Raw genomic sequence first — 24861 nt, forward strand, 5'->3', positions numbered from 1 at the left:
TGCGCCATGAGGGTGTGGCTGTGGCTGCGTGCGCATGCGCAACGAGCATAATGATTTCGCTGGGTGACTTTGATGCATGCGCATGAGGAGGGGCGTGGCAGACCCGCCCTATGGAAAGGGTGGCGCATGCGCCATCCGCGCCCTCGGCCGCACCCTGCGGCGCACGCGCATGGGAAGGGTCCACGCCTCCCTTCAGACAAGGGGAGGAGTCTCGCTGGCGGCCTCCAGCGCATGCGCAGCGGGAGGGCTACGCCCGGGCGTGGCTCTGGTCACCGGGGGGCGGGGCCACACGGAGCCCCCGCCTCGACCTTGGCGTTCTTCTAGCCCCGCCCTTCTTGCGGCGCGTGCGCGCTGCGGAGGAGAGGCGCGTGAGGAAAAGAGGGGAGGGGCGAGGCGGAGCTTCTTTTGGCGCCTGCGCACTGGGTCCGTTCCAGGAGGGACGGGGCTTCCGGCGGAAGCTTCACCGCTTTCCGGCCTTGTCATAACAACGCTGGTCCGGGGGCGGGGTTCAGAAGGAGAGGAGGAGGCGGCTGCTGCAGGTTCGCGGCGGCCTCGGCCTGAGGGGGAGGCTACCTCGTCGGGATGTGGGGGGCAGTGTGGCAGCGAAGGGGTTAAGGGGAGGCACTCCTTTGTGGGGGGATGCTGGGGAGTGTGGCAGTGAAGGGGTTAAGGGGGGGTGCTCTATTCGGGGCTGAGGGCTTCCCTCTTCCCAGGGCAGGGGCAGGGGGAGCTGACAAGCCCTGCCTGGCTCTCCCTGCTGACAGGACATGAGGCGCGGCCCCAGCGCTCGCCATGGGGTCCCCGCTGTCCCACTTCGTTAGCGTGGCCGGCAGGCAGCGGCGGGAAGAGGAGGACGACGACATCCTGTGCAGCCGGGACCGCGAGGAGGACATCGCCAAGTTCCCCTACGTGGAGTTCACGGGGCGGGACAGCATCACCTGCCCCACCTGCCAGGGCACCGGCTGCATTCCCACAGGTGAGCTTCTCCCCGGTCCCGCGTACCTCGGGGTGGGTTGGGGCAGCCGCCCATCTTCCTTATTTAGTCAGAATTCCTGTTCCTCTTGGGGTGCCCTTCACAGCGGCCAGCTTTGCTTTCTGGCCTTCTTTGGACCGTCCCTCTCACGTTTCTGCCTGCGGCTTTTCTGTACAAGGCAAATAGAGTAACTTCAGCAAGTGGCGGGTGCTGCGGGTTGACCAGCAGACATCGGCACGGTTGCCGTTGCCTGGGGAACAGAAAACCTTTGTATCGGGGGAGCTTCACTGATGAGTACAAACCCACCCTTATCTCCCGGCAAGTTAAGATGTCACTGGTTCAAGACCAAAGGCCGTGCTTAGCCCAGCGACGGTTTCAAGGCTGAATGTAGATCAACGTGACAATGTTTTTCAAGACAGGCAGTCCTGCAAGGGCATCGTCCTTTAACTCTTTGAGGCAGAGAAGCATTGACCTTGTCATCCCGTGGCAGTAATGACCCATAGTTAGTCTTGCTGGCAACAGCATAGGCAAGTGGTATCTCTCATACTGAAGGAGCATAGTATTGACATGTACGCTTCAGAAATCCTTGGGAACTCTTCGGGGGTGCAGGTGCTCTAGATTTCAAGGAGTGCCGTGCATTGAAAATGCAGGGACTTGGCAGCTCTGGAGAATTAACGGCCTTTTTTTTCTCTTTACAATTCCAGAGCAAGTAAACGAATTGGTGGCTCTAATACCATACAGTGACCAGCGGCTACGCCCCCAGAGAACGTAAGTATGGGGTCAGAGAGGATGATGTCAGTCCAGGAGTCTTTCTGATAGAGATTACAGATTGCTGAGCTGCACAAAACTACTCTACAGCCTCTTCCCTGCGGTCACTCCCCGTCCGTGCATGTGTGTTGTGTATAAGTGATTTATATGGATCAGGGGTCTCCTTACAGTTCTTCCACGGACACGAGTGACTTGGGGTTATTTGGTCACGTGCCATGTAGAACGAGGATCATATTGTTTCCTGTGTTCTCAGAGAGGATGTTTAAAGTTGGTTCCTATTTGCCAGCACAAAAAACTCAGTTGCAGAGGAGAGGAGGTGAAAATATTTTCATGTCTGTTGCAGGAAGCTGTACGTCTTGTTGTCTGTGCTGCTCTGCCTTCTGATATCAGGGCTGGTGGTTTTCTTCTTGTTCCCACACTCTGTCCTTGTGGAGGATGATGGCATCAAAGTGGTTCAAGTTTGGTTTGACAAGAAGAACTCCATTGTCATTCTGGCCATCACGGTAAAGCTTGGGTTAATCCTTTGCTTGAGTGAATTTACTGCTGGAGTCTAGAAGACGTTTATTCTTATGTCTCCCTCTTTGCCCAATACAGGCCACCTTGAAGATCAGAAATTCCAACTTTTACTCAGTTGCCATAACCAGTCTGACCAGCCAGGTACAATACATGAACACGGTAGTGGGAACCCAGCAGATCTCCAATGTCACCCACATCCAGGCACGGAGCGACCAACTGGTATGGGATCTTCTTGTTCTCCATGCTCTGGTTTAGATCCTCGGGAGTATTGAATTGTCCCTTGCTGCTGCTACCAGAAGCCACCAACCAGCAACCAGATACATTCAACTGGAAGTCATGTGACTTGTGATGAAGGGTGCACTCTTAATGAGCTAGATATACTCGTCAGGGAATGCTTGGTTAACAAGCATTTGAATCACACGAGTGCTAAGAGGGGAGGAGATTTGTCTAAGATGGTGCAATGGTGTAATGGGATGAAAGGAATGAACTGAGATGGGATGGATCTTGGTTGTGGGGAAGTAGAAGACAGTACTCCAAACACAGTACTGAATCTCACAGCAAAGCCAAGGACTGTTGTCCAATATTGTTAGGTTTTGGTCACAGGATGGTTCTCCTTCAGGCATCATTGATGGTTCGTGTCTTGGGATTAGCTTGGAGCCAGACTGGAGAGCAGAGTAGAGGGAATGAACCAGGATTGGGCTGGAGCGAGGTTGTTTCTGCCATCTGACTCCTTGAATCACTTAAGCTTTTCTTCTAAATACACTTCCTCTTGTCTCTCTACAGGTGAATTTCACCGTGAAAGCAGAGATGGGTGGGCCTTTCTCTTATGTCTAGTAAGCATTTATTTCTTTAACCTGGTTAAACTGGAACTTGCTCAAACTCTGCTCCAAGGGCTGCTTTCTTTAAGAAGGCCTGTTGTCAAAGAGGGTTGACTCAACGTTGTTCTCACTAGTTTTGTGACTGTTTGAAATGTCCTGAGCCATTCACCAGTGGACAACCTTGGGACAAGAAGGGGTATCAAAGGCCAGCCAGGAGCTTCAAATAGTCTCTGGAGTTTGTGGTGAATCAGTCTTATTCTCACCGCTTGCCTGCATCTCTGGTCTCTTTCAGCTTCTTTTGCACGTTGGAGAAGGTCAAAGTGCACAATATAGTGATCTTCATGAGGTATGTTGTTTCTTTCTGGTCTGTTCTTGCTGTAATTCTGTTTTCTACCAATTGAAGTCAAGTGAGTGCCTTTTTGGGGACATGCTCTAAGCCAGGGGTTTTCAGCCTTTTTGGATCATTGTACCCCCTGGTGGCTGGACACGGAGCAGTGTACCCCCAGCTGCCGAGCTGGGGGGTGCAGCCAGATGCAGAGCAGCAGCAGTCGCCACGTGCAAGCTTCTCCTCCCTGCCATGTCCAGCCAGGTGGGCAGCACCTGCGCAGCAGCACAGGATAGTGTGTGGTTGTGCTCTGTCCCCACCTGCCAGTGCATACCCCCTAGGGGCTTCCCAAGCACCCCCGGTTGACCACACCTGCCTTAAGCTAGTGACAAATTGACACATTTAAGCAAATTGAGATAAAAGGAGGAAGTTTCCGCTTCACAAACTAACAGACTGTGTTCTTATTTTGGCATCTCTCCCCAAGTGCTGGGTCATGAATAAATATTCATGATTGTCTGCAGTGTTCAAGGGGCAAGTGACAAAAGTGACACACTTTTGTTGTCCACTGGTTTAATCTCTTCATGGCATAGTAAGTTCAATGTCACGTGGCCTATCGGAACTGAATCTCTGTTTCTGTCTCAGGACATCCGTGAAAATCTCCTACATCGGTCACTTGACTCAGAGCTCCTTGGAAACATATCACTATGTCGACTGCGGTGCTAATTCCACAGCTGTCCAGGATTCTTTGCACATGCCAACGTCATCTAGCGTAGGGGGCACAACCAAAGCAAAAAGCACGATCTGAAGACATTCAAGGCAGCTAATGCTACTCTTGGAAGTGACCGCTCGCACTGGCTTCCATTCTGATCTAAATAGATATAGGAGGAGTCGCAAGGTAACTGTTCAATGGATGTACAAGGACTGTTTGTCTGGGAGAAATGCAGGGTGATCAGGAGGAGTCTGAAAGCAGGCAGCACCGCTCTACATTGCACATGCAACTTGACTGACCACTGACAATATGAAGAATGCTTTGGGGAACGTGCCCCTTTGCAATCCAGCCTGACTTGCCAAAAGAAGCTGAGCGCCCACTTCTGCCACAGTCCAACGTTTGGCTAGTGCTGCAGTGTTTCTTAAAGTTTTACTAACTTTGCATTGTCTGGGGGTGCATTTGGAGAAAAGACCCTGAAGCCTACTTCAGAATCTATCTGCTGCCTTGGGGTAATCCTAAGGGTTGAATTTTTGCTGTTGCTTGATTCAGTGTTTTGCTCTATTTGTCCAGTAAGGATGAGAGAGCTTGTTAGCATAACTCCTTTGACTGCACCTCCCCCCGCCCCCAGTCCCCCTTGTTCTGCTCAACACTGCTGAAAGAGTCCATGATTCCTTTTGCTCAGGAAGGCATAGTCCATTCGGGAACTATGCTACTGGGGCCCTTGAGTTTGTTCTCTGTAGATGACACTTGCATTCAGTCTTGCAAAGGGACATAACTGAAGCTATTTGGTGTTTAAACTTAATCTAACTAGTGTCATTCTCTTGCTGATGTACAGGTTTGCTGTTGCCCTCTTTCTTGAGGCTGTTTGCAGCCTGTCAAAACCAAACTGCAGGAGCCATCGCACTAAGATGAGCAATAAGAATGCCACTCCAGGGGTGGTATTCTGACTTCTTCCTTTTATAGACCATATAGTTCTTAGGCGTTTCTCCTTCACTTGTTTTGCAGCTGCTGCTCTAGAGATAAGGTTCTGAGTTTTTGGGTGCATCCATGGACCTTGGACCTCAGCAGCATTCTGCCCGCATACCTACTGCTTTCTCTAGTCCAGCAGGTTTTTTTCAGACCAGTTTATTAATGGTCAATATCTTGCCATAATACGTTTGTACTGTTGAAGAAGGGATTTAGTAGTGCTGCCTATGTGTCTCTCTATCCTCTGTACTCAAGGTCAAGTGAAGAACCATGTTTGAGTGAATTTTCACTTGGGTTTATTGGGAGTTTCCCATTTCATATGTACATTTTGATGCAGTTTGTGTTGGAGGATAGCAGCAGGGTGTTTTCCTCTTTGTATTAAGGCCAGTAAATCTAACACCAGGCATTTCTAACACTAGACAAATTCCATGCTTTGTCCATAGGACAGCAGATTCCATAGTCTGCTTCTGACCTGGATTCTTGCACTTTGTGATTTCAGGGATCTGCAATATGGGCTAAGTTAGTCTGCACCTTTCCTCTTGCTGGGGTTACAAGAGCTGTAATGGGGAAGGAAAAGTGCAATATGGGCTGTGAAGGGAATAACATGTTTCAATGAAAGATTTTTTTTTCCTTTTTTACGAGTGAAATAAAACTGTTTTGTTTTAAGAAAATTGCACTCAAAGCCTGGTAGAACTTACAGAGCTGAATTCTATTAATTAAATAAACTGACTTGTATTTACCACAGCCAAATATCACTTCAAAACATGCAGCATGTGTGCGCTCCTATCTACATGTCTGTGTTCAGGTTGGTTAGACCAGGGGTTGTCAGCCGCGGGTATGCTAACCCCCCCTCAGGATACTTGGGAAGGTCCCAGGGGATATGCATGGGTGGGTGGGGACAGAGCGCTGTCACCCACTGCCCCACGTTGCCGCCTCCCAGGAGCAGGGTCGGGCGAGGGCAGCGGCATCCCTCTGTGGGCCACACAGCCCCTGGCCAGATGTGGGGGGCCACTACCCACCACTCTGTGCTGCCACCTCTCCATATCCAGCCACACGCAACTCCCACCCCAGCTGCCAGGGGTACACCTATTAAAAAAGGTTGAAAACTCTTGGGTTGGACTAATTCAGGAGCCTGAACTCTGCAATAAAACCAGCTGTTTATGCTACAACTAGCTGCACTGTCTGCTATAGATTGCACTATTGCTAATCTCTGTGTTTTTAATTAGCACGCATGTTGCTGTAGCCTCCTCATGTTATGAACTGTACAAATGGATACAAGGCTTATGCTGGTGTTAATGGAGGAGTTGTACTACCTGGTGCTGCTTGAGGGGGGGATACTGGACTCCACACTATAAGATCTGGATAGCAATTTCTGCCTTCCTCAAGAGCTGGTCCTTCCCTCAGAGTTAACTGTGACATTACTGTAGCATCAAACACTTGTCTCTTCTTGTACTGTGTATTCCTGTACTCCTTTTTCTGGTTTATAACCTACCTTCTTCCCAGGTTGGCTACCACAGAACCTAGACAATCTTCAAAGCACTGCCAAAGTCCCCTGTTCATACAACAAATGCTTTAGGCTTCTGACATATTACTCAAATTTCTAGATGTGTCACTCAGACTGCAGTCTGCCCTTCACACCTGGGCTCCTCTAGAACAGGTAGCACGCAGCGAGTCACATCCCTTCACCTTTGTGGAGGGAAAACTTCCAGGTCCTGAAGCAAATATAACCTCAGCAGAGATGCTTGCCTGAGTTAGTAGGGAGCCTGAAACAATCCTTCAGAGGCCCAGGCTGAACTTCAACTGGGGTTGAACATGGGTACATGTTCAACCCCAGTTGAACATGTACCCATGTACGTGAACTGGCAGATGGTTAACCAGGAACAGAAGAAAGGAAAGAGGGATTTCCTTGAAGAATTGCACTTTGCTGTGTGGTCATGAGAAATGTCTTCCCTAAGTAGGGTTCAGCTTAAAAATCTGGGAACCTCTACCTTGGCCTTCCCCAGCCTGTTATGCAGCCCGAGCAGCCCAGTGATGCCAGGTGAATGTGGGCACTGGGAAGGGGAGTCATGGCTGGGGGGCATGATCAGTGTACCTGACAACAAGTAATTGCACCTGGAAACAAGCTCTGATATTCCAGTGGCTGTGTGTGAAGGGGGTGGTGGGAAGCCAGGGGAAGTGAATTGAGGATAGTGGACCGATAAATGTGTCGGAGCAGGGAAGGGATCAAATGCCAGGTGTCAGAAATACAGAGGCAAACTCTTCCTAGCATTTTGGGTTTACCTGGTGTCAATAACTGCCTACATGCCAAGCCCAATCCTCCATCATGGGCAGTAGGTGGGGAAGGGCTTGCCAGGGCCACCTAGTCCTATCCCCACCCCCTCCATGGGCACAGGATTTGCTGTTCCTAAACCTCTCCAGACAGGCGCCCACCCAGCCCTGTCCTGGACACCCAGTGGTAGGAGTTTCTGCTGCTCTCACGGGCAGGAAGCTTTTCCCTGAGACTTGATTTTAAGCCTGCCTTGCTGTAGCTCCTCTCAGATGGGCTTTTACCAGCTCTCGGAGCCGTTCTGGTACATTTTTCCCCATCACTTTGTGCTTGCGTAAAGCTCCAGCTTGCACCCCGACGTCCTGCGTGGCCTAAAATCATCTTCAATAGAGTGAGGCTCCTGATTTCTTTAGTGGTGGGGCTGTCCTTTGTTTTAGGGCCATTCAGCTTTTTAGCTGGTTGGAGTGTGTAGCCGCGGGCTGTTCTGGATGCTCCCTGCAGGCTCTGGGGTTTCCAGCAGTGGGTAGGAGCAGATGTAAGTAGTCTATGCCAGCCTAGCTCAGTGCTGACTATCTAGCAGCCTGGGAGCCTTGCCTCTCAGCTCAGATGCATTTGACTGCCAGAGCCATTGGTTTTGGGTTCAGTCCTTGCTTAAAAGAAAAAAAAAATCTTTTTTACCCATTTCACTAGAATTCACAAGGAGCCTTTTGACTGATTTTGCTTTTCTTTTTTTTCCACCTATTTTCCCTGTCCCCTACCCCCTTGAAGGGTGTGTGTGTGTGTGTGTGAGAGCAAGGGGGTGGGGGGTTATAGATTACTCACTGCCTATAGCGAAAACACAGTAATCTTATTTCCTGAATGAACATCAGCAAACCCTTTTTCATCCAGACCCATTGAACAGCAAACAACACTGCTGATTTCAAAGCCCTGATATCCTGGTCACATTCCTGAACTCCGTGGCTGTAAGATTGTGGCAGAAGCATTAGATGTTCCTAAACGGTATTTAAAAACCCTGGCTTTCAGTCTTATTTAGGGGCTTGAGCCTGAAAAGAGTGACTTGTCCTCTGCAGCTAGTTAAGCAGACTAGCTGCAGCCCTAGTCAGTGCAGCATTGTGAATCCCAGTTATGAAAATCATGATTTAAAAAAAAAAAAAAAAAATCTTACTTAGCTAGTTTGAATCCTTTTCTCTGCGCCTAAATTCACAGTATAGAAGGGCTGGCAGGGACCTTGTGAGGTCTCATCTAGTCCAGCATCCCCCCCTTCCCTCCCCAAGGCAGGCTCATTCAAGACTTAAACCATCTCAGTCAAGTGTCTGTCTTGCTGCCTCTGTAGCTCCAGGGATAGATTCCCCTGTTCTGAGGCCAAATCACCCTCAAAGTGGGAACGTGCTTCCTGACAGCACAGAGCGCTGTCTCCAGTACAGCGTTTCTTCTTCAAAATGGAAACCGAGATTCTCCCCTCTAATCACTTGCCTTTGCCAGCTGGGGCTTGAAGCAAAATGCCACCCCTTAATGGGACTTGCAGAACCACGGCAACACCCTCCAGTAAAGTGTTCCCACCAAAGTTTAAGCACGCATCTACATTGGAGTAATTAAGATTAATTTTGCAAGGTAGTTTAAAACTAAATCAACAGATTCTTTTTTTTTCCTCTGCCCACCCCCACCTCCAATTCACAGTTGCTTTTAGAAGACAGATGGGTTATTTTTAATGCTTAAATCAGGAACTGAGCCGTTCTGGTTGGTTTATGGTTTGTTTGTTTTTTTAATTAAAAGTTTTATTTGTGTCGTTTCGCTTCCTCATCAAATCACCCAGATACGATAAGACATTCAACAACGATTACATCCACGGGTGGAAATGAATACAAATCAAACAAATTCCACAAAGGTGTCTTTTTAATTTTTTTTTTCTTTAATAGGAAAAGCATTCTACCTTTAGTGCGGAAAAATGAGAGTGTCTGTTTTGGGGGGGGGGGCCAAGAGAAGGGCCAGAGGTCTTTCACAGAAAGTCGGGGGGTATGTGTAGTGGCTACAAATTCTCCCACACTTTGAATCAGGATTGTGTGATCAACATTTTTTTTAAACCCTATTTTACATATACAAACTAGTACAGCTTCCTTGTTTGCGGGTGGGTTCCTCTTCCCCCATTTCCCTTCCAGTCCTACAAGGATCCCGAAGAGGCCGGGGATAGAGTTAGAGAGGTTTAGGGGTCAATTCACTTGCCTAGTTTTGGAAAGGAAATGTTAGGAGAAACTTTGAGCGGCTGTCACCCAAGTCTTTCCTCTTGCCAAAGGTTTCCTGTGCATCTCGGGCGCCCTCCAGCCGTTGACATATCAATTCATAAGACTTGGGGAAGATGAGATGCCACACAGAGCAGCTCTTGTGCTTGATCTCCAACCTCCACCCTGCCCCCAACCTTGCATTACTACCTGGCTCATCCTCCTCAATTATTCCAACTATGTCAGTCACAGAAGAGAGAGAGCAAGTGAGCGAAGACCCAGCAGTACCTCGATCAGGCCTGTTACCGCGCCGGCGGGGAGGAGCGGCTGGAATGGAAATCATGATTCCCTTCCTAGAAATCTCAAGGCACCTGTGTTTTCTGCTCCTGTCGTTTCAAGATGTGTTTCAATTTTTTTTCCTTTTTAATTTTTTTTTTTTTTTTTTTAGTGTGAGGTAGCTTAAAACCAGGAAAGCTTGAGATTTGACCCTAAAACTTCCTTTATTTTAGTCATGGGGGGAGGGAAAGCAGTCAAATAACAAGTTCTCAAATGGAGAAGGAAGACAAAGGCCAAGACAAAAAAATAAAACAAAGCTCAGATCGACTTGTACTTTCCAACAAAGTTTTTTTTTTTTTTTATATATCAATTGATGTTAAAAAATACAGACGTGTTTTACAAGAATAGCACCATTTTTGTTGTTGTTGTATTATATATAGTACTCCTGCTGAGATATACACGGGGAAGGGAGGGGAGGGGAGCGGGATTATTTATACCTGTATCTTACTTGGGATGTCCGTTTTGTGGGAAGGGGCCTTCATACCTGCCAGTTAGATTCCCATCTCCACCTGACCTAAACAATAGGTCTTCCAGGAAGACAATAAATAAATAACACCATGGTTTTATTCTGCAGTCTGCCCAACGTGCAAGTGTGTGGATGGATGGGAGTTGGGGGTTGTTTCAGCCACTCAGTGCAGAAGTCGTACAAGTGATTGGAAAGTACTCAGGTCCTTGGGGGGGCTGCTTTATGGTATTGGACTGGATTTAAAAAAAAAACACACCGATTCTTTTCCTCTCTTTTTTTTTTTTACAAGAAGCAGACTGGACCGATGTCAACACCAAATTCCTGATTGGCTCCACCAATGTCCATAGGAGCAATGTCAACGATGGGCAGGCGCGAGGTCTTCTGTGATCGGTATTCGATGACTGTCTTGCCCCATTTGCCAGTGTGTTTCTGGGAAGAGAGGAAGGCAGAAAGCAGGAATTACTGGATGCTGCCACTCAAAACCGGCTGCCCGTCCTATGTCGTGGCTCAGATGACAGAGCACCGTGGATGTGTGCCTCGGTTTCCCCTTCCTATGTCTCGTCTCTTCAGGACTGCAGCAAGGACTACATCTTACTGTGTGTCTGTGCCCCGCGCCCTCCCTAATAGGGCCCCAATCACAGATAGTGGCTGTAGATAATACAGCAACACACAAAGTGGCAGGGTCCCTTTAAAAAAATCTTAAGGTGAACTCCTGAGAATCAACTCTCTATTCCTGGCAAGGAAGATTTAGCCCTAAATCGCTGTGCCTCGGTTTCTCCCTGGATGAAGTAGTGTGAGTGAGACTTCCTGGGCTCACTACTTAATCCTCAGTGAAGGACACTGGTGCATGGCCTTGCAGGCGTCCTGTTAAGCAAACCCCAAGCGTCGGTCACTCCCGTCCACTTACCGTGCAGCCGTCCTCCAAGGCACTGTACGTGAACCTGCTGTTGCCCTCTGCCCGGATCTCGACGTCGTTGGAGCCCTGGATCAGGATGGCTTTCTTCAGGTTGCCGGAGGCCTCGTCCATGTAGGCGATGCTGTTCTTGCAGTGGTAGGTGATGTTCTGGGAGCCTTCAGTGGACAGGAGCCGCAGGAAGGTCATCTGGATGTTGGCCGTGTTGGGAGCCAGGTTGTCGTCACCATAGCCGAACTGGAAGGGGGCAAGATGAGAGGATTAGAGCCGCGTTAGCCAAAGTGTCGGCTGTGAAGGCAGAGAAGGTTATGGAAGATAATTCATCTCAGGCCTTAAACTTGTGATGAAGGCTGTTCAGGTGTCTAACTCACTTGGGCTCCCATGAAAGCTGGAGCCCTTATGCTCAAGAGCTTAGAATATCTACATATCTGATTGCCGTTCTCATCCTCACATTAGCACAGTTAACTTAAATGAGACAGACAACTGTCAGCTAGATGAATATGCTGCTCTCCCTACCACCGGGGAGACAAATCGCATCCCCTTCCCATTCCAGGATATCTGTTTGCATCCATATATGAGAGATGCTGATGTTTCAAGGAAACTTTTGCCCCCCTTTGCAGGTGGGGGAGTGGGATAGGGCTGAAATTTCAGTGGAAATTTCCATGCAGGCTAACAGGAAATGTCGCCCAGCTCCAACCTGGAGCCGGTGTTTTCAGAACTGGCACCTCAAAGTGGTCTCAAGCTGGGTCTTTGAAAGTCCCCAGTCACTTAGGAAAGTTTAGGCACTACAATGAAAAGGCATCCTCCTCCCATCCCAGCCCTTCAGCAAGACCACCCCACCCCTCCTTGACCAGGACAGGCTGGCTGGGCATGCTGAAGCGTGGCAACTTACGTGGAAGCCCCCATTGATGGTCTCTCCAAACCAGATGTGTTTCTTCTCCTTGGTCTTGCTGGTCCACCAGTTCTTCTGGGGGATGCTGGCAGGGTTGGGGTAGACGCAGGTCTCACCAGTGTCCATGTTACAGAAGACTTTAATGGCGTCCAAGGTGCAGCCCTGGTTCGGGTCAATCCAGTAGTCACCTGCAGGGTGGGAGACACACAGACCTTAGCGCTTCGGGCGTAAAAAGGGGGTAAAGCAGCTGCAGGGCTGTGCAGTGGGTGACCCCAGGGAGTGGCTGTCAGGACTGCAATGCACTAGCAGAGATCTTCTGGGGAGAGGAAGCTGGAGAGAGGGGTCTTGCAAACACTTAGGGCTGGCATAGGGGCAAGACAGGGCTCTGCGGCAGGAGGTGGCCAGGACTGGAGCAGCACTGGGATGTTACAGGGCAGGAGCAGCATTGCCAGAGGCACCTGAGCCCAGCCCATGGCGCAGCGCCTGGCACTCACCGCTCTGCCAGTCAGGGTGGCAGAGCTTGAGGTCACGGCAGGTGCGGGCCGGGTTCTTCTTGGAGCCCTCGGGGCTGCGGATGCTCTCGATCTGGTTGTTGAGGGCCTTCAGCGTGGCATCCACCTCAGCGTCGTGCTGCCGCAGACCAGTCGAGGCCTGGTCCGCGCGCATGTACCGGATGGGGTCGGGGCCCTTCTCGGTCTGGCCCAGGCCGGCGAAGGCTGACATGTCGATACCGGTGCCCGGGGGGCCAGGAGGGCCAGGGGGGCCAGGGTTTCCAGGAGGACCCTGGGTTGGGGAGAGGAGAGGTTTAGGACTCTGACCTAGTGTGGCTGACATCCCACCCCACCTCTCCCTTTCCCGGGGGCGGATAAGGCCACGGTGAGATAAATGGGACACAGGACAATGACCGGATCCTGGAGGTTGAAAATGAGAGAGCCACAAAGGTGTTGGGGGTGGACTCGGGAAACAGAGCTGCAGGGAAGTGGAGCCCCTGACAGTGGAGGCCGGTGGGAACAGGGGTGGACTGGGCCAACATTGCTCAGTGGGGCAGCTGGCGAAGAGACTCCCTGGGGTGGAGGGTGGTGATGGAGCAACTGGGGGTGCTGGGGCAATGGAGGAAGTGTCTGAGCGAGCACTCCCAGAGGGTCCAAGGGCTGACCCTGCAGCTGGGGGTGGTGCCCAAGTCCCTCCAGCCCCGCGCCAGGGGCTGGCAGCTCTGCCGGGAGCCGGGTACTTACAGCAGGACCGGGTTCGCCGCTACGCCCGCGAGGGCCGGGAGGACCAATGGGGCCGGGCATGCCATTGGAGCCGTCTTTGCCAGAGGGGCCGACAGGGCCGGCAGGACCCTAGGAAAGAGTCACAGCGCAGGGGTGAGAGTCAGGCCAAGCAGGCGGTATGAGGCAAACGGGAGTTCCCTGTGCTAACGACACAGCCGGCTAATTAAGAGCATCACAAATCCCTGGACTTCGTGCCTGGCCCCTGCTGCGTACCGCGACCCCTCCAAGCTTAGGGGTGATCTCTGACCTGGCTAACACCTACTGGAGATTCCCCATGGGGTAAGAGAGGCCCTCAGATGTTAGCGGTATAGGGGGCATGACACACACAGTAGTGATTCTAGTCCCATCTGCTAGACGGATGCACCCACACCCATGTGCGCAGAGCTTGCTACACTACACGCAGCTGCTCAGACCTCCTCGGCTATCCCAGAACGGGGAGCAGAAGCCCAGCAGCCACTTTCCCCGAATGCTGTTGGCTTACACCTGGGCTCTGCTCTGCGGGGGGAAGGCAGGAACCAGCCGGTCCCATCAGAAACCAAATGGCCTGTCCCTGAAGACCGTGGAAGCTTCTTACCGAAGACAGAGCTGGGCCTGTGTGTGTGTGTGTGTGTGTGTGGTGGGGGGTGGTTTGCGTGTGTGGTAGGTGGTGGGTGGGTGTGTGCACGTGTGAGAGAGCCTGTATGTATGTGTATGAGATACACTATACGTGTGTGTGTGACCGTGTGCGCATGTTTGTGAGAAAGAGAGCGATGCCCTGCTCTGCACCTTGCTGCTCTTCAGGCCTTTTACCCAGAACAGCAAACCCCGCTCCCCCTGCCCCAACCACTGCACCCCATGCCCGGACCTGGACTTACCCTGGGCCCAGCAGGGCCGCCGGGGCCAGTAGCACCTTGGTCTCCAGAAGGACCCTGGGGAGAAAGCAAAGCCACAGTTCAGAGCTCAGCATGTGCAGGGCTTCCCTTGGGGACCTGGCCCCCCAAAGCCAGGCAGGGGCAGCAATAGGGGACACCCTATGGCCCTGCCCAGCTGGGAACAGCCCCCAGCCCTGCCAGGGGCTTGCCCAGGAGGATGAGGATGTGCTTACAGGGGGTCCAGGCAGGCCCTGCAGGCCGGTGAAGCCGCGGTGACCCTTCAGCCCTCTTTCACCAGCCTCTCCGGCTTCACCCTTGTCACCGCGAGGACCTTGAGGACCCTGGAAGGGAGGAAGGGAGAGGAGCTGTCAGCAGGAGGGATCACAGTGCGGACCCTAGTGCAGCTGAGCATGCAACACGGGGCCTCACGCAGCACACAGGAGGGTGTGCTACAATGATGCCCACTGCAACACAGCATAGGGCATGACGTGCACATTCAACACGCCAGAGGGCATGACAAACACACGTTCATCATGCTACAAGGCATGAGGTACACACCTTCAACATGCTGCCAGGCACGACATGCAGACACTGAATATGGCACAGGGCATAACACACACACGTTCAACATGCCACAAGACGTGACGCACACGTGCTCAACATGCCACAGGGCATGATGGATGTGTGCTCAAGGCCTTGCTGAGCACACAGTGAGGTTCACCCTGCCCCACGCTTCAGTGCACAGGTGGGTTCAATGTGGTCGTGCAACAATGCAAGCCCCCGTACCGCACTGCAGCCACTGCACAGAGCACCATGCAGAGCCCACCCCGCATTACCCCACTCCCCGCAGGCACGTGTGCCTTCCAAGCTGAAGCCAGCCCCGTGCCTCTAATGGCCAGGGGTGCCCAGCCTGTGCCTCCCCCAGGCATGTAGCAGCCTGAGATGCAGAGGTGCTAAGTGCCTGCTTGGGCTGCAGGCATCACCCAGCGCTGAGGTCATTTTGCTGCTTTGGGCAGCGGGCACGTACATCTGGTATGGACTACTCACCGGCATGCCCCGGGCGCCAGCGGGACCAGAGGGGCCCATAGGACCTTGAGCACCCTGGGGAGAGAGAAGAGGGTTAACGGTGAGAAGCTGTGCCCAGCGGAGGAGGGCTCCTGCTGTAACACGCCACAGGGTTTGAGCGCCCAGTTCATTCTCATGGTACATGAACGTGGGCATCTACCAGAGTGGCTTGCACCCCAGCCCTGGGACTGATGGCTAGATGGCAGAGGTCAATCCCCTCCCTCTCTGTCTGCCTGGGGAAATGGCAATTTCCCCCCTCATTAGCCTAAATACTCTCTTGCTTCTGCAGCTGGTAGAAAGGATGCTTCAGGTGCTACCAGAGCTCTTCTGCTTGGCTGCATCAATCACAGGCTATTGCAAGCATTCCCTAATGGGACAAGAACACCTCCATCGCCCACAAGATGCACTGGACCTTCGGCCTGCCTGCCCTGCAACGACTTCCCCTGCTCTCATCCAAATGAGAAGTCCAGCAGTTCCTTTCCATACCTGTATCCAGAGCATCTGCTCTGCAAACTTCTCATGCCCCAGCAAGACAAGCCAAGACCTTGTTGCCTGGATGGCACTGCTTCAAAACGCAGAGCCTTCCCCCTACTCTGGGCAGGACTTTCAAGTACTCAATGCCCTCACTGTACTAGACACAGGGCTCCTGAGTACTCAAGCACTGATTGCACTGGAGAGGGTCCTTCTGAGTAGACAGTGCCCATGCTGGTTCCAGATGGTCCCCAGTGAGAACATGAGCCCTTGCCATGATGCTCTGCTCTCTCTGGTGCTAGGGAGGATCTCAGTTTGGGGTGAGAGATGCCAGGTACTTACTGCTTCTCCTCTGTCTCCTTGTTTGCCAGTTGGACCGACGGGACCTGGAGCACCAGGAGCGCCAGGAGCACCAGGACCGCCAATGGCACCTGTTTCACCACGATCACCCTGCCAGAGACAGACGTGGTTATAAAGGCCCAGCCCCTCCCTGACCTGTACTCTGCCCAGGGAAGTGGCTCTGCCTGCCCAAGGTGGCACCACTGCTTCTTCTATCTGGGTTCAGGGGGAGCCTCTGCCCTTTGCCTGGATGGGGTGTGCAAATGGCAAGCACCCTGGGATGGTGTGGATGGGGCAGGGACAGCCTTCGGGAAGCTGAAAACGTCCTAGAGCTGCTTGGGACTGGAGGGAAGGTAGTGGCTCACTCCTGCCAGGCACAGGTGAACATCTGTCCAACACAGGAGTAGTTCCCTGATGCAGCTTGCCCAGGATGTGATGCCCAGGGTATGTGGCCAAGCTGGAAAGGGACAACCTGTCTGACCTGCTTTGGAGCTTGGAGAAGCAGCAGTGGGAGATCTGATGGCACCCAATGAGACTCCCCAGCCATGGGTGCCCTGACTCAGGGTGGGGGCAACATCCGGAGAAGAGCAACCGGTACCTCCGCACTGGAGGGGGAAACCTCCCTTTGCTGAACTCACCTTCACTCCAGCTGCACCGTCTCGGCCTGGGGGACCATCAGATCCAGGGCTGCCCTGGGAACGAGCAGAAGAGGTGGTCAGAGATGTTGGCTATCTCCATGGAGCCGTCTCCAGACACAAAGTGGGGCACGGTGGGCTTGGCAAAGCAGCTGGTCACAGGCTCTCACTGGCCAAGCAAAAGCTTCCCAGGAAAAAGAACTGGAAACTGGGCTGCCCTCAGGGTGCTGGACTTAGTGGTGCCCAATTCCTGGTCCTTCCCATGTCATGCTGGGTCTGGGGTCCATGATATTCACTTCTCAGGCTGGAATGGGATGAGGCTGAGCGCTCCACCGGTGACCATGTCATCCCTGGCTTTTGCCTTCAGCCTGTTTCCAAAATGCCAATGCCGGGGCCAGTTTTGTTGCTTACCTCACGTCCAGTTTCACCAGGGGGACCGGTCAGACCAGGGGGACCCACGGGACCAGGTGGACCTCGGTCACCGGAAGATCCAGGAGCTCCTTGTTTACCGGGCTCACCCTACAAGGCAGAGACACGAGTCAAGCTGCGAAGGGTTAACTCCCCGTGTGATACGGGGTCTTTTGTGCGCAGCCACTTCCCGCACAGCTCCCCTCTTAGACACTCTCCTTCCTGAGGCCCAGACTGAACTATCCTCTTTTCTGACTCATCTCAACAGAGGGGTCAGTCCCTCAATACTGGCAGGGTTTGTGTCAAGACGTGCGGCTCCTTCCTGCCCAAAACCTGCCAGCTGATATCTCCAGGGCAAGGAGAATGGTTTTGCCAAATCCAAGGTGGCCACACCAGGCGCTTATGAAACAGGCAACACAAAATAATGGCCAGGCCTGTCGTGCCAACCAGGAGTCACATTGGTCAAGGGATTCCAAAAATGCTATAAGGACCTTGTGTGCAGGGATGGACTGGGTACAACTGGCAGGAAACTGTCCCTTGAAAACATTTTCCGGCATTAGATGAGGGTCTTGGATGCAACAAACCCATTGCTGAAGGTGTCTGCTTTCTTCTGAAAATTGTGACTTTTCAACAAATAATCCAGAGCCCACAAAAAAGAAAAATCAAATCTTTGTTCAGTTTCTGCCACAAAAACTCAGACTTTCAGACAAAAACAAGACCCAGGCCTAGAAGGGCATGAGTCCTCAAACGGGACCTCTATGCTCAAGGGGTGCAGGGTCGATGCGTGTAGAGCATCTCCAGAGCTTCTGAGGGGGTTGGAAAATCTACAGAGGTCTGGACCCACCGGCCAAGTGAAATCCAGCCTTGGGCAAAGGTCCAGCCACACATCAGTGCCCCTCAAGCCTTGGCAAAGGGCTCGCGGATGGGTCTGTGGAGGTCCTCATCACCCAGGCTGGAAGCTCAGGGCTTACAACACCCAACAGACCTGCGAGCTCTGCCACCCAAGCAGCTCTCCCCGTGGTGCACCTGCTTGAAACAATCCAGAGACCCCCTAGTGAAACGGGCTCTGTCCCACAACCCGCTCTGGGCCAATGCTGAATGTTGTGCAAGCAACCTATGAGCATCTTAGGATCACAGGAAAATTGAGCTGGAAAGGACCTGATGAGGTCACATCTAGTCCAAGCCCCTGCTCAAAGCAGGACCGGCCCCAACTAGATCATCCCAGCCAAGGCTTTGTCTAGCTGGGTCTTAAAAACCTCCAAGGATGGAGATGCCACAAGCTCTCTGGGGAGCCTGTTCCAGTGCTTCACCACTCTCCTCATGAGAAAGTTTTCCCTAATATCTAACCTAAACCTCCCTTGCTGCATTGTGAGCCCATTGCTCCTTGTTCTGTCATCTGCCACCACTGAGAACAGGCCAGCTCCATCCTCTTTGCAACCACTCTTCAAGGAACTGAAGGCCACTATTAAATCCCCCCCCAGTCTTCTCTTCTCCAGACTAAATAAGCCCGGTTCCCTCAGCCTCTCCTCACAAGTCCTGTGCCCCAGCCCCTGAACCATTTTCACTTCCCTCTGTTGGACTCTGTCCAATGTGTCCACATCCTTTTTGTAGTGGAGGGCCCAAAACCGGACTCCAGATGTGGCCTCACCAGTACCGAATAGAAGGGAAAGATCACTTCCCTTGATCTGCTGACAATGCTCCTACTAATGCATCCTTGACTAAATCATCCCAGCAAAATGTCTGTCCATGCTGCTCTTGAAAACTTCCAAGGTTGGAGATTCCCCCGCTTCTCTAGGCAGCCTCTTCCAATGCTCGACCAGCCTCATAATCAGAAAGTGCCTCCTCATCTCCAACCTCAGCTTCCCCCGCTGAAGCTTGAGGTCATTGCTCCTAGTCCTGTCCCCTACAGCTACAGAGAAAAGCCCAACTGTGAAAGGACACAGAGCCTAGGTGCAGGAAGATGAGACCACTGCAGATGCACCCTGGAGCTGGTGGGCTCTAGCAATGAGGATGGGCTCAGACGGCTTGTAGCCTAGCCGTGGACAAGCGAGGGTGCTGCAGAAGTCCACCTGAATAAGTCTACCTGGGGTTTTCTGGAAGGTTAGAAACCCCATGGACACCTCAGCAGAGCTTGTGACTAGCAGCTGTGGGGGCAGGAGCTGAGGAAGTCTGTCTACACAAGTACAGCTCTCATCTCCATTTGCCGAAGTAACCTATGGGCTCTGCGTACTCCTGCTCCAAGATCCACAGCACCCAGATTCGCCCACCAACTTCCTCCTCTACCCACGCCATCCTCAGCAGCTTGTCCTCTACCAAAATCCACTGTTTAGGGGATGCTGTGACCAGCCTCACCCCTTTCTCCCTGGCTAGACGGAGGGGACAACTCAACAGTGTTGCCTGTTGCAGCTCAAGACCCACCGATCTGCTGCTACCCAAGACTGTCTTCATTCCTCTGCCTCATTCCCTCTCTGTGGAGGAACTTGGGCCAAGACTCTGGGAGTATGGGGATGGGGCATGGCTCATCCTGCCTGGAGATAGGAAGAAGTTACTTACCGAAGGCCCAGGCAGGCCGGGGAAACCTCTCTCACCACGCTGGCCAGGAAGACCCACAATACCTCGCTGCCCTGCCAAGCCTTGAGGACCGGGGGGACCATCGGGACCCTGGAAGACAGGGGTGGAAGGTGAGACCCAAGCCGAGGAGATGGTCCATGGCATGAAGCAGGGCCTGCGGGAACACTTACAGGAGCACCGTCATCACCGGACTCGCCCTTCTCGCCGGGGGGACCAGCAGGACCTTGGAGACCAGGGTCGCCAGCACGACCAGATGGACCTGCATCACCACGGGCACCCTTGGGACCATCTTTGCCAGAAGCGCCAGGCGGGCCAGGGGGGCCTGGGTTACCCTGGAAGAGAAACACGGGGTGTAGTGAGAATGGGGGGACACCCCGCTTTGCTCACTGGTTCCACCTCACCTTGCTCCACCTCCCGCTCCATCCCCAGAGGACAGAGGATGGGCCATGGACCCCCCTCGCCACCCATCCCTGTGTGAGTGCCAGCCTTCAGACTGAGCCTGGTCCCTCTAGGAATCAAAGAGCAAGCCAAGGAGCCCCTGGGGGGCATTTCACATGGGCTTAGATGGACCCCACAGTCCCTGCGGTGTAGGCAACAAATGACCCGTGCACCAATTATGGCAGCTGCAGAGCTGTAGGTTTGGGGCTAAAGATCCCACGTTTGCCTCCACATTTACTACAATGCACAAAATGTTGGGACCCCCCAGGCATTCGCTGGGAACTGCTCCGGGGGTCCATTCTCCTTCATTTTCCCGACATGGAAACCAACCCAGGAGCTAGGAACAGCTGCCTGGCTCAGACCACTGGGCCCATTTAGCCCAGTTTCTCTTGGCAAGAGCTGTGTCAATGGATGGCGATGGGTATATCTGCCCTCCCCAGGAATGTAACATCCCCAACGGAGAGAGGTTGGCACGTGCCCCCGAGATGGCAGCCCCGGGGCCCCACAGAGGTTGTATCTCCCCAGGAAGTCCGTGCACTTACGTTCGGGCCGGGCGGTCCAACTCGTCCGGCAGCCCCGGGAAATCCAGTGGCTCCCTAGACAAGGAGAGGAGACGTGTTAGCCGACACATGGGTCGTGGTGTTTGGGGATGAGAATACATAGCCCCCACTCCCGGCAGCACCGTGTGGATCAGCAAGAGCCAGCTGGCCAGCCTCCAGCCCGACCGCCTCCTCAGGCACGTCGAGTGCAACTTAATGGGCTGAGACTGGGTTGAGGAAGGGGTGTCCCCAGCATGTGCCCAGTGCCCTGGCCTGGGCTGTGGTGACACCGGTGTCTCCATCAACAGCCCCGGCGCGGAGTCAGGCCAGGCTGCCCCTCTCCAAGGTGCTGACGGATCCCGGTGGTACTTACAGGGGGGCCCTGGGCACCGCGACCTCCTTTAGGACCAGTCACACCAGTTGGACCCTGGGGAGGAAAGAAGGGGAAGCAGGTTAGCTCCTGTCTGGCCTGGGACCAGATGGCTCCCCCAGAAGCGGTCTGATCTGGCTGCAACGGCTGCATTGAGACCCTCTTTCTCCTGCCCATCTCTGCCCTCGCAGTGCCCGGCCCCCTCTTGCTGGAGGACTGGGTGCACCAGTACAACGTCCCACCCTGCTGGTCTCCTGCCCCCTCAGACCAGGCCTGTGGGGAGAAGTGGGGGAAGCCAATACAGCTCAGAGCACCCAGCCCCATCACAGGCCAGGGGCTGGCTCCCCCAGCGGGGACGTGGGCATCGGGCCAGGCCCAGAGGCTGGGTTTTGATCCCAGGTAGGGTCAGAACCAGATCCGGACCCAGACTCCAGGGTCTCACGCCAGGCCCAGGGGAGCCCCCCCAGGACTCTGTCCTGACCCCATCTGTCACTGCAAAACCTTTCTGTGTCCCCCCCAGCTGCTTCCAGAAGCTCAGGACCTGCCTGCCCCAGCACCCACCACACCTGCGGAAACCACGAAGGCACCCGCGTTACCCACCTGTGGGCCAGGAGCACCAGATGGACCCTGTGGACCTGGGGCACCGGCGTCACCCTTCTGACCGGATTCTCCTTGCTCACCCTTTGCGCCGGGCTGGCCATCGGCACCCTGTGTGGGGGAGGAGAAAGGAAGGGGGCCCGTGGTGAGGAGAGGCTCCACAGCCGCAGGAGGACGGGCCATGCACCCCGCGCTCCCGTAGGCAGAGGAGGGCGCTGGGTGCCACGGAGGTGGCTGTACTTACAGGGGGTCCAGCGAATCCAGCAGGGCCAGGAGCACCGGGCTCACCACGCTCACCCTGCAAGGGAACAGACAGGGTCAGGAGGAAACAACCTGGTGTCCACACAGCCCACAGCACCCCCCTACCCCCCACGGGGCCACTAGATGGGACCCCAGCCCCTCAGCCACCAGGGAAGGCAAAGGTGTGACTGCTTGATGTCTGAACATCGCCTTTCTCCATGCTGGGGGCAACCTCCCCAGCCCTGGCACCACCATCAGAAAGACAATGGCAGCACAAGGGAGCCAGGAGACCCCCCAGCCATCCCTGAGACCACCCCCTACCCTGAGGGCTGTGAACAACCCCCAGACCAGCCCAGGGACCCCAGCATTGTCGGCAGGGGCTGTCCAAGCTCCTCGGCTCTGGGACAAGCCCCAGGGGCTGCACAGGCCAGCTGGATCCCACCAAGAAAGCTCCTGGCGTCGCACTCACCGGGGCACCGCGGGCACCTGCAGCACCGGAGGGGCCGGGGGGACCCGACTCGCCCTGAAAAGGAAGGAAGGGAGAGAGGTGAGGGGCAGCAGGGCATAAGGGGCACCCCTGGGCAGTGCCCTCTGCCCCCCACACACACAAAGGGAGAGGAAAATGCCCCCCGCGCACCCCCACATCGCCCTATGCTCCTCCCACTCCCCAAGCCCCACCCAGATCCTGAGCTCCGCCCATAGACCTCTCCCACAGCTCCAAGACCCAGCTCCCAAATCCCTTCCGCCCTCAGCTCCCACCGCCTTCCGTGCCCCCAGCTGCTCCCCAAAACGAAGCCCTGCCCCCATGCACAAGCTCCCCCTACTTCATCAGAGGCCCCGCCCTCTCCCCTGAAGCTCCGCCCACTCCCCCAGTGTTTGCCTCTACCCTGGAGCCCCTGGGATCTCACCTTCTCGCCGTTGGAACCTGAAGGGCCGGGGGGACCGATGGGACCTGTCAGACCCTGGGGGAGAGAGGGGAGGGAGTGAGGACACGTGAGAGAGACCTGGTGTAACCCCCACCCACCAGCCACAGCCCTCCACCAGCTCCCTGCTACTACTATGGTGCGGTAGGTCTCTGGCGACTACGCCATTACAGCCTGACTGCTACAGCTCTCTGCCTGCTACAACCGACAACACCCCTACAGCTCCCAGCCCGCTACAGTCGAGCTGCCACTGTCATCTACTGCTCCAGCCGCCTCCTCCTGCAGCCCTGCAGACTGTTGTGTTGCTGTAGCTTGACTCCTACAGTGCTACAGCGGTCTGCCTGCTACAGTCTGACTCCTACACTGCTACAGCCTGGAGCCTGGCTGCTACCTCCCTCTGCCTGCCACCCTGCTACAGCTTGATTGCCGAACGCTTTGGCCTCCAACACAGCTGCAGCTGGCTCTGCAACAGTCGTCTGATGCTGCAGCAGGACTCCTGGCCTTCCGCCTGTTGCATTACTACAGCAGTCTCTTGCTCCTGCTGTTTGCCCGCTATCAGGTCAGTGTAGCAGCTCTCTGAGCACAACGCGGCTACAGTCCAACTGTCACAGCTCTCTGCCTGCTAGGCTGCTACTGCCCTTAAGTAATCACTACCCCACAAGTACACCTTGCCTGCTACCCTGTGCCAGTTTGTTCCCTGCCGGCTGTAGTGCTCTGCCCCACCACCGCACAGCTGCAGCTCTCTGCCTGTCCCTCCTGTTGCTGTTGGGTATTTCCCAGCCTCCCCCTGCTCACACCACCCAGTGTCCTGGGTCTGTCCCATTTGGACCCAATCCCCTGTACTTACTCGTGAGCCGTCTTTGCCGGGGGCACCTTCAGGGCCTTTCTCACCGATGTCTCCCTGGGGAAGAAGATGGAGAAGTTATGAACCAGAGGCCGATACAGCCAGTCCAGTTACCCTCTGCAATGACCTGGCACCGGCGGTGCAGGGTGCAAATAGCTCGTCTGGCAGAGGGTCCAGTTCTGCAGCAGGGAATTATCCTGTTCATATTCTCTGTTGATGTGATGGAGCGAGAGCCCCTTGGAAGCAGCTGAGCTGGTGACCCCTGAGCCCTCTGCAAGCAGCTAGACCTCCCATGCCAAATTTCCAGAGGGCACAAACTGGTGTCATCCTATTACAGTCACCAGGGCCAAGCCCCCATTGCTGTAAACCAGCCTCACTGCACTGAGATCACGTAAGTGGTGTGGCCTCACCCCATGCCCTGCCTTGACCATGGCACCTGCCCCTGGGTGCCTTGCCCCCCACCAGGGGCACTACTCACCCTGTCTCCCTTTGGTCCAGAGATGCCAGCTGCTCCTCTCTCTCCAGGCATCCCCTGCAGGCCAGGTGGGCCCTGGGCGCCTTGTGGGCCACCTGGACCGGTTGCACCCTGGAGCAGAGAAGCACAGTAAGGTCACCAAGTGCCCAGGACCCAGGACACTCCTCTATCAGCCTGGGGATGTGGAAGGGCAAGGGGGGGGCATGACCCCCAGCCCCCGCTGGCTCTCCGCAAGGGCTATTCTGGAGGCACCGGGGGTGGGGGTGCAAGGGGTTGGACTTGATGACCCCAGCTCCCCGCTGCAGCCAGGTGAGCCAGAGCTGCCTGTGTGGGGCATGGTGTGTGACCCCTCTATCCTCCCCCCAGCCAGGCTCCTGCCAGGCGGCAGCAAGGACCAGATACCCTACACGCACACTCATCCCACAAGCTCTCCAGGCCCAGACCCCTCATCCCACAGTCTCTCCAGGCCCAGCCCCTGGAGGGAGACAGACCCCCCTGACCACATTATGCCAGCCACCTACCTTGGGCCCATCCGTGCCGGGCGTGCCTGGGAGCCCACGAGGGCCCTGCAGACCTTGAGAGCCTGGGGAGCCCCGTTCTCCTGGGAAGCCGCGTTCACCCTGGGAGGAAGGAGATGCTGTTAGGGGGAGGCTGAAA

General features: G+C 54.5%; 2 protein-coding genes across 3 annotated transcripts in view; one reads left to right on the plus strand and one right to left on the minus strand.

The window, feature by feature from the left end:
* The first annotated feature begins 419 nt into the window (after window positions 1-419).
* On the plus strand, window positions 420-6202 carry TMEM106C (transmembrane protein 106C). The gene is made up of 8 exons (XM_006030586.3): window positions 420-539; window positions 765-976; window positions 1678-1741; window positions 2085-2244; window positions 2336-2476; window positions 3041-3090; window positions 3368-3421; window positions 4043-6202. The coding sequence occupies exons 2-8, from the start codon at window positions 793-795 to the stop codon at window positions 4203-4205; spliced, it is 816 nt and encodes a 271-aa protein (XP_006030648.1). The 5' UTR covers window positions 420-539; window positions 765-792; the 3' UTR covers window positions 4206-6202.
* A 3782-nt stretch (window positions 6203-9984) lies between these two features.
* COL2A1 (collagen type II alpha 1 chain) overlaps window positions 9985-24861 on the minus strand; it is a 42414-nt gene continuing 27537 nt past the window's right edge. For both annotated transcript variants that reach the window (XM_006030589.2, XM_006030588.1), the window contains 22 exons: window positions 24726-24824; window positions 24208-24315; window positions 23733-23786; window positions 22871-22924; window positions 22432-22485; window positions 21967-22020; window positions 21726-21833; window positions 21129-21182; window positions 20759-20812; window positions 19949-20110; window positions 19761-19868; window positions 17211-17318; window positions 16803-16856; window positions 16168-16275; window positions 15337-15390; window positions 14523-14630; window positions 14293-14346; window positions 13400-13507; window positions 12659-12947; window positions 12165-12352; window positions 11267-11509; window positions 9985-10788 (listed from right to left, as the gene is read on the minus strand). In XM_006030589.2, coding sequence (XP_006030651.1) covers window positions 10642-10788; window positions 11267-11509; window positions 12165-12352; window positions 12659-12947; window positions 13400-13507; window positions 14293-14346; window positions 14523-14630; window positions 15337-15390; window positions 16168-16275; window positions 16803-16856; window positions 17211-17318; window positions 19761-19868; window positions 19949-20110; window positions 20759-20812; window positions 21129-21182; window positions 21726-21833; window positions 21967-22020; window positions 22432-22485; window positions 22871-22924; window positions 23733-23786; window positions 24208-24315; window positions 24726-24824 — 2370 coding nt within the window. In that variant the 3' untranslated portion in view covers window positions 9985-10641. The remainder of the gene's footprint in view (window positions 10789-11266; window positions 11510-12164; window positions 12353-12658; window positions 12948-13399; window positions 13508-14292; window positions 14347-14522; window positions 14631-15336; window positions 15391-16167; window positions 16276-16802; window positions 16857-17210; window positions 17319-19760; window positions 19869-19948; window positions 20111-20758; window positions 20813-21128; window positions 21183-21725; window positions 21834-21966; window positions 22021-22431; window positions 22486-22870; window positions 22925-23732; window positions 23787-24207; window positions 24316-24725; window positions 24825-24861) is intronic.

The sequence above is a fragment of the Alligator sinensis genome, unplaced genomic scaffold (assembly GCF_000455745.1).
Source record: "Alligator sinensis unplaced genomic scaffold, ASM45574v1 scaffold1542_1, whole genome shotgun sequence".
Lineage (NCBI taxonomy): Eukaryota > Metazoa > Chordata > Crocodylia > Alligatoridae > Alligator > Alligator sinensis.